The following is a 19,102-nucleotide window of genomic DNA, read 5'->3' on the forward strand; positions in this document are numbered from 1 at the left end:
AATTCTCAAAGTGTGGAATGCAAAGAATCATTTCAATTAACTCTTCAAATTGTGCATAATGTTACAGTGGCTTACAATAATACTAAATATACGTTGTAGGAATCAAGCCTCTGCTGTGTTTTTGATCAACTTTTAGGCCTATTACGCTACTATATTTTCATATTGGTCATGATCTTTTCTTGGAGGAATTGTGGAAAGTATTTTCCCCTATCTCGGAAACAAAAATGGTTCGCTCGTCTGATGTCCTGCAGACCGACAACCACGAAAAATTCAGATTTGTTTACATTCGTTTAAGGAATTGAATCTGTCTGTTGTTTGAGTGAGCATGGACAAATTCTCCACCGAGTCAAAAACCGAACACGCCCGTCCACTGACATTAACCGAATTACTGGGAAAAAAATATAGCCCTACATGCTTTTCTGCGATATGCCCCACTGATTGTAACTCAAAACGGTGCACTCCAGTCGTCCTACGACAGACAACCAAACAAGCAAAAATACAACGCAACAAAATATTTCGCGATAGTTTAAGCAAATCTTTTCTCACTGGAGTCACAATGCATCTGTAGAAGTATCTGAATCAAAGCGGTACACTCCAGTCTTCTGACGTCCATGTTGGGCACATAATGATTGTATAATTGAGAGATCCTTGTCTTTTGATTTTGTGGGTTCGCAATAATTCACGAACCAGGAGCTCGATCGTTTCTGCACGTATCGCTGATCCGAGATTGGCCTCCTTCAAATCTAAAACTCGTTTGCAGCCCATGATTATCCTACAACATACAAAACAGTATTTATCCCCTTATGAAGGTCAAGCTAGTGGCCCGACACAATGATTCATACCGCACAATTAAAAGATTCTCGAGACCTTAATTAACATTGATTGACTGCCTGCTAATCAATCGAACCGATGGAAGAAAGGAAAGGGGGGGGGGGACAGCTCATCTAATTTCAAGCCAGTAATGAGATACGGCCGGTCAAGTGTCTACCTTTACGGGTCTGTGAACCGAAGCTAGAAAACCCAAACCCCTCCCACCCCACCCGTCCCCGCCTCGGAGTTCATTCCCAGGCAGTAAATGCCAGTCGAGTAAACAAGGGCTCAAACACATTGTGAGTGAGAGACAATTAGAGTCAGTCATCGCCTCGTAGCCCGTTTGCGCCGGAGCGGACTCCATTTCGACCTTTGACAAACAAAGCGCGGGAGCGATTGAAAGCCGAGGGCCAGAGACCGCAGCAGATCATTTGGGGGCGGGGGGGTCGTGTATTTTCTTCTTGTTGTTGAGCCGGGACCAAATGCAATCACAATTTGTAATACATTCCCGTTGTGGGATTAAACAACATCATGTGCATCCGACGGGATGATTGCGCACTTTAATCCCGAAGCCTTCATCTTGACCTACATGCGCAATCCCCTTAATCGCAGCTGCAGGACAAACCGTGACCTCTGGGACAGAAAGGTTTACTTGTTCTTTAGCTTTTCCCTGGCTTTTTCTTGATTTTTTTTTAACACACATTCAAAAACAAGGACGACCGCCATTGCCTGACGTCAGACCGAGTTAGCTCCAGATTACATGGCCATCTTGAACCCCAACCCCCAAAATCCCAGCCTGTTACATACGCACCCCCGACGAGCGTCCCCACCCCTTCCTATTCTGTCGTCGGGCAGATTAGAGCCGAGGCCCCCGGCTGACGAGCGGCGACGCAGCACCGAGTGGCGGAGCTGCGTGTAAGCACCAACTGTAATCACTATAATCGCTGGTGAAGCTCCGCACCTGCGATTCTCAAATGGGTCGTTGCAGACCGATCACAAGCGGGTCGTGGACCCGTTACGCGCGGGACAAGTAGTTATTAAAAAAAAAACAAAAAAACAATGATATATATATATATATATATATATTACCTCGGTTAACGATGGTACAGACGCATTTAGATTACATACATATTATTATCTGCCAATATTTTTTGGGTATGATTTTGTTGAGGTCTTCCTTGTAATTTTAAAAACATTTTGCTTAATCACCTATAAAATGTTAAATGGTTAGTAATTACGCTCTGAAGTTGTGTCCCTCAACATGCACGCAACCCTGTTACTAAATAAAACCTTTTGAGCCATCTAGAGGATGAGGAAAAAATGTGCGCTACATGACTCAGTGGCAATTACATCGTCCAGTTGCTCTGACCATGTGTAGACCTCCTCTCTTCTAAGTTCAATATTTTTCACCGTTTTAAACCATAATGGAGCCACACGACCCTGTTACTTACCAGTAAAAGACATCCTAATAGCAAGGTTTTTATTTTATTATATGGCTAGGTTTCTTCCGTAGCAACCAACACAGATACCATGTGATCTTAAGCAAACACATTCGCATTGATTTGCAGCCTATTACTGTCGTTGGCCTAATACTCAAATGAAATTAGCATTCAAAGTTTGATTTCTGTATTGATTTGTGAAGGATTGGCTCGGCAATATTTTTTTAAATAAATGTTTTTCAAGTGCCTGAGTATATATAACAGGGTTAAGCCAAGCAGCAAAATGTGGTATGACAAATATATCATAAAAAGTGTGCCATTGATGGTTGAGCTGGAAAAAGGAAATTATATGATGATTAATTGCTTATTTTTTTTGAAAAAAAATAAAATAATAGTAATATTTAAAAATAAATATTCGAAAAATAAATTCTAAATCAGTTGAGAACTGCCGGTAAATTAATATATCTCCACGTCAATGCGGGAGTATCTGATGTTATGGCCAAGCTCTAGTTGTAGCAGACAAACAGTTTTGTATTTTTTGAAGCTTTCCGACCGGCACGCCGTCAGGTGCGGGCGGTCCCCGACTGTTTGCTCGACGAGACGGCCTCCTGTCAAAAAACGTCGACTGGCACTTTGCTTCCGCTTCAGAGCGGGCAAACAAAAAAAAAAGCGAGCCTGCCTCCTGTCTTTTTCGGTTTGTGTTTGCGTCACGTCCACGCTGCGGTGTTGTGAGGAATTGTATTTATTCGAAAAGGGGGGAGGGCGGTGGGTGTGGAGGAGAAAAGTGACGGACGGGTCAATATCCTCGTCCCTCTGTTGGGAGCCATTACGCTTTTAGTGATGGTCTTCGCCACCCACGGTCTACTTCATTCATTATCTTTCCCAGCTGCACGCCACCACATCCATCTTCTCTCATTGCACCTGTCTCCCGGCACGCCACACACACACACACACACACACACACACACACACACACACAACTTAACGTTACAAGTCGAACTTTTTTGCTTCTGTCTGACAGCGGGGGCCTTAAAAGGTACGCATCAATTAAAGAGATGTTCCTACATCCGTATTTATAGTACGTCCAATAATGAGTAAAAGGATTGGATGAAAACACCAAAACATTGGAAGAAAACATTATTCATTTGTTCATTTTGCGTACTGCTTATCCTCACTGGGGTCGCGGTGAAAATATTTTAAAAAATGCAAAATGTTTGACAAAAGAAAGGTCAGATTGGAACACACAAAATATTGAAAAACAATTTTCCCCCAAAAAATATATATGTATATGAAACCGAAATGTGAACATATTGGATAAAAACAGAACTAGATTGGAAAATAATGAAACATATGAAACCGTAATGTGAGAATATTAGATAAAAAGAAATACATTGGAAAAGAATGAAAAATATGACAGAGAAATGTGAAAATATTTGATAAAAACCGAAATATGTTTGGAAAAAAATGAAAACTATGTAACAAAAATTTGAAAATATATTGGGAAATAATTAAAAATATATAAGAAAAATAGTATTTATTCTTTTTCTTGTGTAATATTAATATTCGACAAAACAAAAATAATTGATAAAAAAATCAAACAAAATTATTGGCCAATGAAAATTACACAAATAGAAATTATGTATATATATTTTTACAAAGACACAAATACTGTACATACGTACATAAACTGTATATACAGTACATATTTTCATCATAGAGCATTCTAGGCCGACTTGTCCTACAGATGTTGTTTATTTTGTTGTTGTTGTTTTTTTTTTTACTCTTGACAAGCCTAATCCTTCTCAGCCATTGGAGCAGATTAGTGGCTTTCATAAGATGTTTGCATTCCACTCTCTAATTTTGTGCGTCAGGCGATAAGCCCGCAGAACTGGAACACGGGCCTCTGGAGGGGGTTTGAAATAGGCACAAGTTAATATAATAGAATAAAATACATGAATAAAAAATGATGTGTGACCACTTGGTGTACATATTTACAGGGGATCATTCAGTTTTACTTATAACAGATGCTTTTTTCCCCCTTTCTCAATTTGTTTTGTATGAGTTCACTATTATTAGAAATAGTACAACATATTCATATAATTGACAAAAAAATAAAAATATTAGATGGGAAAGGCACACTTAGAAAATACAAAATTATGAGAAACAGACAAAGATTACTTGATGTCACACAAATATTAAGAAATAAATACACAAATGTTTGCTAAAAATACAGAAATATTGGGGAAAAATATAAAAGTATTAGAAAATAAGTGAAAAATATATTGGACAAAAATATCAGACTAAAAACATGCACAAAGACATAAAAAAAAACAATACCAATAGTATTGGATGAATAAAATGCATAATAGCATATATATATATATATATATATATATATATATATATATATATAAAAGAGCATAAGTGTAGAAAATTTGAAAATATAAGATGGAAAAAACTGAAAAAATACAAATTTATTTTAATTTTTTTTTTAAAAACACTTAACACAAACACACATATAAAGAAATATTATTTAAAAATATACAAATATTACGAATGAATGCACAACTATTAGACAACAGATACAAAATAACAGTACCCAAATCATTCATGAAAAATACAACAATATTAAATGTATCCATCCATCCATCCATTTTCTGAGCCGCTTCTCCTCACTAGGGTCGCGGGCGTGCTGGAGCCTACCCCAGCTGTCATCGGGCAGGAGGCGGGGTACACCCAGAACTGGTTGCCAGCCAATCGCAGGGCACATACAAACAAACAACCCTTTGCACTCACAGTCACACCTACGGGCAATTTAGAGTCTCCAATTAATGCATGTTTTTGGGATGTGGGAGGAAACCGGAGTGCCCGGAGAAAACCCACGCAGGCACGGGGAGAACATGCAAACTCCACAGAGGTGGGGCCGGGGATTGAACCCGGGTCCTCAGAACTGTGAGGCTGACGCTCTAACCAGTCGTCCACCGTGCCGCCAATATTAAATGTAAAATAAACAAATATTTTTTGGAGCCACAAAAATATAAATGTAACTAGTAACCAAATGTGAAACAAAAATATTTGTATTCTTTCTTCTATTCTAACTAATGTGAACATAAATAAATGGCAGGTCACTTTGCTGTCAGAACACCATAACATCAATTTCTTGCCATGAAATTCTACTGTATTAAAAAAAAAAAAAAAAAAAAAAAGCGCACTGCTACGACTATGCATTGGATGCACCTAATTTTCATACTCGCGCGGGAGTGGAACTTCCCCGTTATGCGCATGTAAATCCAAACTCTGGGGAGCGCGCGTACAGGAGGCAGCAGAATGCGCAATAACTTCCCGAATCGATTTGTTTGGCGGCTGAGGTTTATTCACTGGGGCCTGCCCATCTAATGATTTACGATTCCCGGGATGAATTTTTCTATTCTTGCCAACAAACCACGCCGCTCCCTATCTCGCCGCTGACGCTTGATTTATCTTCCAAAGCCAAGAAGGGCCCCTCGGGACTCCCCCCCCCAACCCCCACCCCGGCCCGTAGGCCCATTTTAATCTCATTCCGGGGGGAGAAGGATGGGCGGGGGGCATATTTTTCAACAACCGCAGTGATATGAATATTAACCTGACAGATATTGAAAGAAAAATTATAATTTGACATGCAAGTGTGAGGTGAGATGATCCCCACTACTATGTGTGACTGTTTCTTTTGCACATCTGTGATGGCAAATAGTCAGAATGCGTCCATAGATCGTGAAATGGAACTGAAACTCACCTGAACACGGGCACACTGTAGAATTTGTGATTTGATGCGTGCCTTTAAGAGGCATGGCCTCCTGAGTAATGTCAGTCGGATTGGGCGGTTTGTCCCGGAGTTCGGCTCGCAACACAAAGAAAAGAAAAATAAATTGACCAAGTATAGCTCGAAAAACTTCATTTTTAATGCCTGGTTAAACTAAAGATACATTTGTTTGGAAAAATATAATGATGAGCTCAATATATTTTAAATATATAAAAATATATTTTTTGAGCTGGAGCACCTGCGCCAAAAAATGTCTGTGCACGTGCCTGGTACCAGGCATTAAAATGAAGAAGACGTTACATAAATAAGGATGGCCTAATATTTCCATCATTGTAAGTTGGGGCACTCATAAATTAAGCTACCACTGTATACTGTTATACAAGCTCCGTTTCACATTCACTCCTGTGCCTTTAAGTGCCGATCCTTCATCTCCAGCCACGGTCACCATGGAAACTCCCCGTGTCCACGTCGGGGGTCCGCCCTCAGAGCGCCACGCCAAAGTCTTCGCTAGCTCCCCGAAACGCGTCACAAAGCGCACGGAGCAAAGCGGCTAATTACGGCACAGGTACAAAAGGGCGGAGGTGTGGCTACAATAAGAATTCGCTCCATCTCCACCTGCCATGAGCGACTTGTTCCACCTCCCTTCCCTTTTTTTTTTTTTCTTTCGCCTCATTCCCTAAATAAATACAAAACGGCCACAATCGAATATTCCCGCCGCGGATCGATGGGACGCCAGCATCTCAATAATGAAAGGCGAGCAAGGGGGTGGTGAGTGACCTCGGTGTTCGATACGGGAGAAAGGGTCCGGGATTACAAAGAGAAAAAAAAAAAACGTGATGAAGTGAACACGAGCGGCATGTCACTAGTTCACACACGCTACAGTGAGAGTTATATGAAATAAATTAGCAAATACCAACATAGGCCGACGTACAGTATAGCTAATGCACATGCTCATTAAATAAAATATGGAATAATATGGATCTGGTTTGGCCAACAATATGGAACAAAATGCAAGTAAAGAGCAACGTTTAGCTTGATTTTCTACAAACTATTAAAAAGAGCCTTGCAAAGAATTCTGGGAAGCAACAACAGGCATCACGATGCTTTGCACTGCCGACAATGCGGAGACCGTAACTGTGAAGGACAATGCCTACTGGTTTACTAGAAAATTGCTTATTACATGAGTAGATCATAGCAGGGTTGTTTAATGAATTGCAAATGAAAAACAAATTGCAAATAAACTTGTGATTTTTTTATTATTATTATTATTCCACCCCTTGGAGCAAGTATCACTTCACTTCCACTGTTTCACTTCATTTCCGCTGAACATAATTTCACACTTTATTGTGTTTTTCGTCATGCTTTCCACACTTTCAGCAGCTTTTCCATCTTTTCATGGACAGTGGTCCCCTGCTTCGAAATTATTTTAACGCCCTTATCGTCTCTTTCTGCTTCAGTGCAGTACATATTCCAGATGTACTGCACTTGTCATTAGGTCAACATGGTATGGTATGTTGGTTTTCCACATGCTAAAACAACAAACACATTTTTATTACAATATGCATTTACATTTCATCATGTTTTGTTATCAGTTTATTATTTGTGGAACGAACAAATACATGGTTAATTATTTTGGTTCAAGGAAACATCCAAGGGTCCTGCTAATGCATTCATTCAAATTAAGAAAAGTCATTCAAATGTAACCAAATGTAATTAGCTACAGTACATTACTGTGAGAAAGTAATAGAAATAGGGCAATTGTAGCTAACTACATTTCCAAACTAATCTTCCCAACACTGCTCATAAATCAAGGTACCACCGATTCTAAAAAGGGAAAAAAAAATAATCAAATAATGGCCAAGTTTCAAGTCTGACGTAAAGCAAATTCCATCAAGTTTTCAAGGTGACAGGCTGATTGTGACGGCGATGGCGGCGGCGGCGGCGGCCTCAGCAGGCAATAAGAGCGGGAAGCGGCGGTCTCAGATGAACCATCTTTGATCTGGGCTTCAAGCCTCTCTCTGGTCCACACCATCCCCGCCCGGCACCGCCTCTCACTCACTCCCCGCTATCCTTCATCATCAAAAAAACATCTGACAGCCACGCTCCATTTTTTTTTTTTCCCCCCAATTTATTTGGAGCTGGCGCTATTAGGTTGTATAAGCATCACATGCTGGAAGGTAGACGTTCCAGTAACACGGTGTTCTGCATCGATGAGCACGGCACGCCGTTTTAAACTAACACTGTCCAATATGTCTTCCTCCAAAGAGGAAGCTTGTCAGAAAAAAAAAGTTTGGACAACTGCTCGCCTCATTGATTATTCATTATCAAGGAAAAGTTCCACAATTCCATGAAAATAGAAAGCAGGTCACGCGTTGTGTATTCCACAATTGTATTGTCCTTTTTCAAGATATGATGAGAGAAATTTACAAGCGGTAAAAGGCCAAATACAAACCTAAGACCTTGCGGAGCTACGTTAGTAGAACAAAGAACAAAGTTTGCCAAAATGTCTGAGTTCCTGTCTTTTCAGTCTATAATAAATGCCAATCTTGTAGTCGGAAAACTATTTTATTTAGCTACAGTATGTATGATTATTTTAATTAGTCATTTATGTTTTATGTACAACACTTTATGAAGTTGAGTTGAATCGAGTAGTTTTGTGTTCACGTCGAGTCATCAAACTTCGTTCCCGGGCTCCCCCCATGAACACTAAAACCAATTTGACATCGGTTTAGTATTCGTGGTTCAAATTTGGCAGCTAATGGACAAAATATCTTGGGCAAGTTTGTCTTTGGATATGGACCCCTGGAAAATGCCAAAATGTCTTCTTGGGCATGGCTTCTTTTTGTGGGTCGACTCATAATAGACAGGTACCACACATAAATGCGGGTATATTTCCCTGCTATACAAAAACAACCCACTCCAACTCATCCCCACTAAAGAGAAAAAGATCCCACCCCTTCCCCCCCGCACCTTTGTGGACTCTGTCAGCACTCTCAAAGGACACAATGCGCTTTAAGGCAGCAATCTTCAACATGTTCGAAGCAAACCAGCAGTGGGAGGGGCCTACGAGTTGCGTTCCTTTATGCCGCCACCAGCACTTTTGCCCGAGCGTAGCGAGGAACAACCACGGTCCAGTGGCCGCGAAGGCCATTGACGGAATTAAGACTCATGAATAAGAATGCGGCACGGGGGCAACGGAGCGCTCTCCCGCTGCGCGATATCGACATGCACGCCCGCTCAGAAAATAGCCTGGCATAATTAGCTCTCACAGGACGGTGGCAGAGGCCACTCTTGAAATCCCTCGAGAGCACTTGCGGAAGAAATGCAGAGAAAATGCTGGACGCTGATTGAGAGGGGGGAAAAAAAGTGTCTATCGATCTATCATATTTGTCAACTGGAATCCAACCATTTACTGCCAATGACGTAAATATACGTCAGGTACTTTTTTTCAGCGGGTATGCGTGGATGAGGTGTTTGTGAAATGTAGGTTTGTAAACCACTGTAATGACTAAAAGATCCCTGTAGATGGCAGCGTTGCATCGCATTGGTTTTGAGATCAGTTTTTGAGTAGGAGATAAAGATTAGGCGATGAATCTCAGCTTGTCACGTCGATTATGAAGGAAATAAATTACATGTTGGAAGTTGAACAAGTTTAGGCACCTCACACTTGAACAAAGTATGTATATGTATGGTATAAAGAGTATGTGTTGCAGGAGGTAGTATGCTTTAAAACTGCTGTCAATGAATGAGCTAAATTTAAGATGGCGTAGGCAAAAAAAAAAAAAAAAGTTTGCAAATTAAAAATTTGCCAATTTCTTGAGTAGGAGTTGGTCAAAGCGGCTCCTTTCCAAAATAATTGACTTCCTGTTCAATCTGGCAGCCCTATTTTATTGACCAACACTGGCCACTCATGTGCTTGAGAAGTATCTGCACCATTTGCACAATTGACATTGTCCCAGATTATCGCACTACTAGTCACTTTAAACTGCATAAAAAGTCTCTGTTCCATTTGCATAATGGTCACTGCACCAGACTATAGTTCTATTAGTCATTTCAAGCTGCTCTAATTGCTAGAGGACTCAGCATCATTTTGCACAGCTGTAAAAAAATATATAATAATAATAATTGGAGCAGAATTACCACATTACTAGTAACCTTTTATTGCTCAGTGACTGTGTTTTTATGTCTCAAAAGTATTATCTGTCAATTGACTGTACTAGAGCAGCTCCAACTACCGGAGACAAATTCCTTATTTGTTTTTGACATACTTGGCAAATAAAGATGATTCTTATTCTGATTCTAAGCTTGCTGACTTGCCATAAAATACTAAATTGTGATAAATAAAGTTTGTGATTTTTTTTGTTTTGTTTTAATTCAGCCCTTCGAGCCAGTTCCCCTTTACAATGTAACATTTGGTAGACGTCTATCACGAGTTGACGCACAAAAAAGTCTCAAGGACCTATTATGCCTGAAAAGACACAGGAAGTCAGCTATTTTGGTTTGAAGCTGCCATTTTGGCTCATTTGCCATAAAACAAACAAAAAAAAAAGATCATCCAGCCAGTTTCCTGAAGGACCAATTTTCAGTACATTAGCTATTTGTCTTTCATTAGAAACATATTTCAAAAGTTTAGTGTACTCATATTAGACTAACTAGACCAGACTAAACTAGACTTTAGCTCAAATTGCTGGTACAGTTTCATAATGATGACTTTTGGCTTTTTTTTGTTTGGAGATTTTTCCTCATTGCTTTTTCACCAGCAAACTTTATCAAAGTGTTGAGAAAGGAGCATCAACCCAGTCGCTTTAGGCCAGAAGCGTCACGTGTGTGCTGTCTACTCCCACCTGCCAATTAAACGCAGGCAGAAGAAGAAGAGGGGAAAAAAAGCAGCGGTGGAGGGGCAGGGGATGAAAGAAAAGACGACGCAGTGCGAGGAAAGCAAATATCAGATGGAAGAGAAGGCAAAAAGAGGCGAGTTGGCTCCCCGCACGACGACTAACCACCTGCTCCCGACTGAATTAGCTCTTTCTTTTACACTCCGTCCCGGAGCACATAGCTAGCCTTGTCAGCTACGCTGGCTAATGTGGCTACAGCTAGGCCACATGTTAGCTTTTTCGACAATGAGCGAATAACAGAATATACGAGGAGCCGTATGAAACTTCCAGTGACCAATGACAGAGGGGGAGCGAGACAACACCAAATGTAACAGAGCTGTTCGGCATTTAGACCTGCGACCTTGTAATGCAAACGACTCACATGACACCAGGGGCCTCGTGTACAAAAGGTGCGTACGCACAAAAACGTGGTGTCCGTTCTTTTTCACGGCAAAGTTCAGATGGATCAAGAGTGACATGGCCATGGAAATGTGCGGCGCCTCATGGCAACTGCATGGCTGGCGTACGCACGTTTCTGCAGCTTTTGGTGCTTTGGCGACACTTAGAGGTGATGCTGGGAAACTGTTCTCATAAATCTGCACACCAGAGACGCATGGATAATAAATGCCCGGCAACATTTGATTTCAACCATGCAATTGAGAAAAGGACTGAGAATTCATTTGTTAACGAGTGTTTTTAATGAACCACTGATATTTGTAAGGACACCTATTAATTGATCAAGGCGATCATTTATGCCGCCTATTGCCCTCACAATCGCTTCGTGACTCCAGCACATGCATTGAAAAAAAAGAGTCCTTTGAATTTACTTCATTTGAACATGTACATCGGTTAAATTGACATAATTTACCCCTCTTCTCCTAAAAAAAACCCCCAAAAAACATGATGTTTCTGTCAGTGTGCGTGTCCTCTCCTGTGTATTAAAATAACAAATTGAGTAATCAAAAAGGAGTCAAAGTTTTTAATATCCTCTTTGATATGCTTCTATCTGAATTCAAAAGATTTATTACAAATACCACACATACAACATGAACCTTTATCTCACAGGGCTTGAGTGTAGGTTACTGCATGAACACATTTGTTCTGAGTTCTAAAAAATGCATGGTATTAACCTTGTGGGGTGATCATAGTCAGCCACGTGTCCTCCCATCACGCCTGAGAGAGCAGCGTCACCCACGATCGCAGCGATTCTCTCCTCGAACGGGTGAGGCCCTCCGCGCCGGTTCTTCCGCCTTTTTTTGGCCACACTTTGGCAGTGGGCAGCTGTCCTCCGCTTCTAATGTCTGACCACTTCTTTTTTAGCTCAGCGTCTGCGCGCTATTCTGTCTCCACAGCATCGACAGCCGCACACGCGCCGTCCCATTCGCTCCTCTTTTTCTCGTGTCGTTAACGCCGTAGGACAGCGTGCCAAAGAGGATTTTCTTGCGTGGCTCCACTTCATTGAGCAACTTCACATTCAGAAAAAAATATTTTTCTTCATTACCTTGCTCATTTTCATTTTTTTCTGATCATGCAGAGATCGGCATCTCAGGTGCAGGGTTCATTTAAATATGATTTGCATATTCAAATGTGTCACTGATGGTGTCGTGGTGCACTCGCCTGACTTTGGTGCGGGCAGCGTGGGTTCAGTTCCCACTCAGTGACGGTGTGAATGTGAGCGCGAATGGTTGTCCGTGTCTATATGTGCCCTGCGACTGACTGGCGACCAGTTCAGTGTGTAGTCCGCCTTTCGCCCGAAGTCAGCTGGGATAGGCTCCAGCGCCGCGTGACCCTAACCAGGGTAAGCGGTGTTGAAAATGGATGGATGGATATTCAAATGTGGGCGTGGACAGGGAGGAGTCGGCTACTCCAACATGTGCGATTGGAATGTACGAAGGAAATGTGCTTGGATTCATGAGTACGCAGCGTTTCATACATCTGAATATTTTTGTGCGTACGATGTTTTCTGGATTTGAGCGTACGCCATGTTTTAGGAGGAAATCCACGCAAGTCTTTGTACATGAAGCCCCAGGAGAGAAAATGGCTAATTGGGCCCAATTTTTATATTTTAACCTTACTTTTATCTATTTCCTATGTTCTGTAATTACACAGCAATCCAAACTGATCCCAAACGTCAGATTTCAAAGTTGGAGGCGCTGCCTTCACGCTGCTGCTGCTTGCTTTGGTCACATCACCATTTTGTTGTTGCTTGGTCGAACGCGGCCATACAACGTGACTCACAAGCAAAGTGCCCCCACTGGCCAGGAGGTGAATTGATTTAGAGGATTCGCTGAATCAATATTGAATTATTGCAATGCAACGATGAATTGATATTTTTACTCAGCCCTTGTATGACAGAAAATACATCTGTACGATGAAAGAACCACTCCATCAAGACGCGAATCACATCCGCAGCAGAAACTCCAAAGAAGAGACGCCTTTACCTTTGCGACATGATCTTGTAGGCGTCTGGCAGGTAGCATCTGGTGTTCTCCATCTGCGCTGGGTCGGCGTCGCAGATCTTGTCGTCGGTGCGCCCGTAGTTGGCGCTCTCGATCATGATGACGTCGGTGCCCGGGCAGCGCAGCTCAATGGGATAGCCTTCGCACGACAGCTCCCGACGCACCACCGCCATGGGGATGGGCGCGCGGCTGAAGGCTGTGGAGGGGATGGGGTGAAAATTCTGTGATGAAGCAGCATGTGGCTCATCTCATTCTCCATGTTCCAAGCTTGACCACTTAGCTAGCCTTGTTAGCTTAGCCGGATAGCGCCACAGATAGTAATTGACCGCATATGGCATTTGTGGAAATAATAATGGGAAAATATAGTACCTCACACTTTGTGCAATGCTTCCTTAGCAACACTTATCTATACACACACATGCGCGCAGACATACAGACAAAGTGGTGGAAAACAAAAGGCGCTTTGTGAGGTGTTCTGACAAAAGAAACCACTCATTATGGTGTCATTTCATTTTGTTTTACTCATCAGTGAAAAAGGCAGAAAAGTGCACCCGCCATTGAAAAGACAGTGGCTTGCAAATAATTGGATTCCATTTCGGGGGGGGATGGGATCAATGAAAACCATCAATTATCTGACGCTTAATGGCAACACTTAAAAAAACTCATTCACTGCCATTGACGGCTTTTTTAATTCAAATATCATGTTTCCCGTCGTGGAAAAAGTTGGGGCAAACTTTGCTGAAAGCGCCTAACAGATAAATACATGAATGAAAGTGACCAATTCTGGTTGCCTATTGCGCTTTCTATGATGTAAGGGTTTGGCCGCGCTTCTGTCGCCAAATAACCAAACTACTAGAGGCACCTCTGAGTATATTGCAGTGCACTTGTGCACCTGTGCAAAGGTCAAAATGTTGCTAGTTGTTGTCTTTGTAGGGTTATATAAATATCTTTCTCTCAATGTCATGCAGGGCAGTGACACCATACCACTGCAAAGGACGAATTTTTGATGATGTTATATGTGTACGGTTACACAATCAGATTTCATCCACCTTCTTTGGCAAAAACAGGGAACTTTTTCAAGTTTTTCGAAACTGCTCCAAGGGTTATGAACTATTTCTATTTTTTTTTTTTTTTTTTTTTACAGATCTATATTTTGTCCCGCTTTTGTGGCCCCAAAAATATAACACAGTACAGCTCTACAGCTCTGCAAATGTCAAAATCGCAACACTTTCTGATCTGAACGCGATCATTAAAAATATATATATATAGCAGGAGGCTGTCATCATTGGCACCATCAGCCGGCACTCCCCCAGCGGAAGAGTGTAGATGTCTCCGATTACCCGGTTAGTCCGCAACTGTCGTGTAATTACATCTGTGATTGATGGGCTGCGAGCGTAAGCATAGATGAACTAGTAACGCGTCAACCTAGAATGGCTGAACTCCTCGGGTACCGGATCCCAGGGGAAAATCCGAGATAAATGGCGCACGTCCCCCCTAAAAAAAAAAATAGGGATCAAGAGCTGATTCTGGGCCGATTACCCCTTAACCGAGTGGCGGGAGCAATGACATTTAAATGGCTATCATTAGTAACAAAATAGGGACCTTGTACTTCACTTTCACTTCATTTTGTCTCACACGGAAATGTGTCAAGAAGACTAAGGTCAGCCATCATATGGATTTGAAGCCAAAATGTCAATGCGATATGAGACTGTTAAAGACAAATTAAAATGGAATTCATATTTTACTGCTATTCACGAATCACAAATCCACCTATTTGTATATTTTGAGTTTTCTCTGAAATGCCGTGAGGCGCTACAAAATAGCCCAAGCCCTGTCTAGTAGGAAGGTAGTACATTGGTGTCAAGGAAGTATGTTGACATCCCGACTGAGAGACAAGATTTGTATGTCGGAAATTTAGCCTGGCATGTTATGGAGCGTTTTTCATAGTTTATCACAAGACTCATAGTGATCCAAGTGGCTTTAAACAGTTTTATGTTTATCACGAGGCTCAAGCGTTCCAAGTGTTTGTAAACAACTCTATGTGCACAGGCACGTGAACACATAGACCCTAAGTGGTGCTCAAGCACCTGCCCTTTTGCCCTGGACAAAATAAGTACCCTTTTAGCTGCCGCCCCCCTTCATTTATCAATATTTGAAAAAATAATAATAATACAGAGTCACTGATGGTGTAGTGGTACACTCGCCTGACTTTGGTGCAGGCAGCGTGGGTTCAGTTCCCACTCAGTGGCGGTGTGAATGTGAATGTGAGTGCGAATGGTTGTCCGTGTCTATATGTGCCCTGCGACTGACTGGCGACCAGTTCAGGGTGTAGTCCGCCTTTCGCCCGAAGTCAGCTGGGATAGGCTACAGCGTCCCGCGACCCTAACCAGGATAAGCGGTGTTGAAAATGGATGGATGGATAATAATACAGAATTCCCTCTCGGTTCTCCACCCCATGTGTTTTGATATTTAAAGTGCATTTATTTGAATCCTTGGGAGAATCGTACATATGCTACCAACTTAATTTATTTTGGGATTAATCAGAGGCACTTTAAATGGTGGCAGTTGCGCGGTGAGTTTGAACGTGATAGCTCAATTCTGAGCACAGCCACCACCCTATTTATAAGAAGGCTTGTGCACTTGTGCAACCACGTTATCTCAGTCGTCTGTTTTTTAATTGAGTTGCACAGTTTACAGGTTAACTAATAGTGGAAAAAAGTTTTAAAATGATTTTTGTTGGTCTCATTTTTTAATAGCACAAAAGCTATGATGTCTGTTAATGGTCACCTCCTTTGTTAATAGTCGTATTATTAACTGCCTTGATGTGTTAACAGAAATAAATACAAATGCAAGTTCAATAAATGCAAGATTTTTTTTTCATAATTGTATGAATAATTTTGGCAATGGGTGCCCTACTTTTGGGCTTGAACACCCCCCCCCCAGAATTTCTGTGCACGTGCCTGACGTATTCCGAGGCTCGCAATGTCCAAGTTACTGTAAGGTGAACAATTGTACGTTTACCACAAAGCTCGCTGCATTTCAAGTATTTAAACAATATTACCAAGCTTGCCGTGTTCCAAATGACTGAATCGCAAGAATTACTATGTCCCAAGCAACCATATAGTTGTATGTTTATCCTTCACCCTTACGACACTATCAATTTTCCAGCATATTGTTGCTGTTCGATAAAAAAAAGGTGTACAGTATACCTGCGTGTGCGTACGCATTGGGACGACTTCATCAAATTGATGGAAGAAAGATGGACGACAGCGGCGGGGCGGGGGAAACGAAGGAGCTGATTTGACACGTCAAACGTCCAGACGGGTCCCGCCCCCACGGCGAGTGATTCATCGGATTCGATTAGACCAATGGGAGCTCGTCACGCCCACTTCTTGGGTTTGCGGCATTATTAACCCAAGTAGCTCATTTGCAAAAGTACTTTTGAAAGAGGCATCTTTGTATCGTACGCTTTTTCAATAATGCATGAGGGATTATTTATCTCCGAGTGAGAAACAGTTCAGGCAAATTGTTCTCCCAAGTAAACGATGTTTACATTTGGCTTGGGGCAACACGATTCTCAAAGGCTTTTACGGCGAGCACAAAATTAGCCAGAAACTCAAGTGTCAAAAGAAAGGATAGTAATACTGCATGCCAGAACAAGGCTTCTCTATGATCACAAAATAATAACTTACCTTATTTATTGAAAGCCCCTGTATGTCACAATCTGACATTATTATAATTAATTTAATGGTATTGTGCAACTATACATACTTTCGTCGGACAGCAGTGATATTGATGCTGGAAAACTGATTCTATATCGCAACAGATGACACAATACGAGGGGTGGGACGAAATATTGATTTCAGAGTATTGATATTGTGTGACTTTTTTTTTTTTTTAATCGGAACGGCAGCAATAGTTTATGATGGAAAATTGATTTGTGAAAACTGATACTGAATCGCAACACATGATATGATATGGCACTTGGGATATTTTATCAATATTTTACTAACTAGCTGTACAAGTATTGATATCACAATATCGATATTGTGCAACTGTATATGTGCTTTTCATTGGACAGCAGCAATATTTACTGCAACAAATGAACGATATCATGGGTGGAATAAATATTGACATTGCATTTTTGATTCGGTACTTTATATATGTTTTACAAGTGTACACATTTTTCTTGGACAATATTTGATACTGGAAAATTCATACGGTACCGTCAGAGATACTGATAAAATATTGACATCCCAGTATTGGTATATCAATATATCAGTAATTTCACTCGGACAGTAGCAATATTTAATGCCGGAAAAGATGCCTTTATCGTAACATACAAGGGGTGGGACAATTATCGATCTCCAGATATCGATATATTATCAGTATTTTAGGTAACTGCACAGGCTAATGCAGACCAGAGGATGAAAATGTCTTGTGGATTTGAAAGTGATTCTTGGAGGGGAAAATACATTAGTATCATAAATCGGGTAAGGCCGCGCATTGTGGGAAACATCCGCCTCAAAGCGCTCGCATTTCTGTCGACCCGCGGCGCCGCTTGACCTCGCCGTCGATACCCGTCCTCATTAAACACTGCTCGGGCCGATACCCGGCGGCGGCAGCGAATTAAACGGCATCACTCAGCTCTTTCTCAGCGGCGAGGAGATGCTAATTCATTTATCCGGGAAGATATATTCGCAAGGCGCCTATAAAACACGCAGGTGTTTAACCCCACCCAGTCACCCACCACCCCCCCTCCCCCCCCCCCACGCTGCTGTCAATCATCACACCAGGCCCGCGACTTCTGACAGCAATTTGGCGATGTAACACGGTGACAACAGACGCCGCAGGTCGTGAGGGCCATTTTTTCCCCCACACTTAATATCAAGCCGGTATTGATTTTGCATCCATTATAGAAGGGCATAAACACAGAAGGGATTTGTAAGCCGCGTGCCAAATGGAGGTGTTATTGGGAAGTGGGATTTTAATGTACAAGACTATTTCTTCAAAGTGGGCCTTGAATAAACGCCTCGCTTAAATAGACGCCTACCTTTTCCCATCAGGAAAGAACAAACATCTAGGTCATGAGGTGTGTGTGTGTGGGAGAGGGTCAGTAATGGGGGTGGTCATGAGTGGGGGTTGTCATGTAGAGGTTGGTTATTTGGGCGCCGGTCATGAGGGGGATTTTGTATTTTTTTCCGGTTCTTTTGTTGATAACCTAATGAAAGAAGTCAAAGATCAGGCCGAGAATAAGTGCCGTTTTGTATTAGGGAGAGTTAGAATTCCTACACAAGAGGTTTAAAGTGCACTGGAGATCATTCAATAAGTCTCATCAGATGAGCTGCCCTCTTCCGGAATTTGTCTTCCTTTATCTGTCTCTCACACTGCCCACAAAGTTTGGGGAATTCCATCTGTTACGGCCCTGACCTGAGGTGTTGTTATAAAATGGTTCATAATCTTACAGCCCAAAACAGCAGCACATACGAGGGGTGTCCCGATACAATCTTTGAGATTGGACCGATGTCAGCAAAAAAACAAAAAAAAAACAAAGATCGAATCGGATCGGACTGGATCTAAAATCTTCGATTTTACCACTCATATACAAGTTTATTCCATCTCCGCTCCAGCACTTCCATCCAGCAGCACCCAATAGCATGCAGAGGCAGACGCTCTAACCAGTCCTCCACCGTGCCGCCTATATATATATATATATATATA

At 41.7% G+C, this 19,102-nt stretch overlaps 1 protein-coding gene across 16 annotated transcripts in view; it reads right to left on the minus strand.

The window, feature by feature from the left end:
- Window positions 1–19,102, minus strand: part of LOC133472857 (adhesion G protein-coupled receptor L3-like) — a 140,126-nt gene that overhangs the window by 64,152 nt on the left and 56,872 nt on the right. For all 16 annotated transcript variants that reach the window (XM_061764309.1, XM_061764313.1, XM_061764311.1 and 13 more), the window contains one exon: window positions 13,364–13,577. In XM_061764309.1, the coding sequence (XP_061620293.1) occupies window positions 13,364–13,577 (214 nt within the window). The remainder of the gene's footprint in view (window positions 1–13,363; window positions 13,578–19,102) is intronic.

Source organism: Phyllopteryx taeniolatus, chromosome 23, assembly GCF_024500385.1.
Source record: "Phyllopteryx taeniolatus isolate TA_2022b chromosome 23, UOR_Ptae_1.2, whole genome shotgun sequence".
NCBI classification, from domain to species: Eukaryota; Metazoa; Chordata; class Actinopteri; order Syngnathiformes; family Syngnathidae; genus Phyllopteryx; species Phyllopteryx taeniolatus.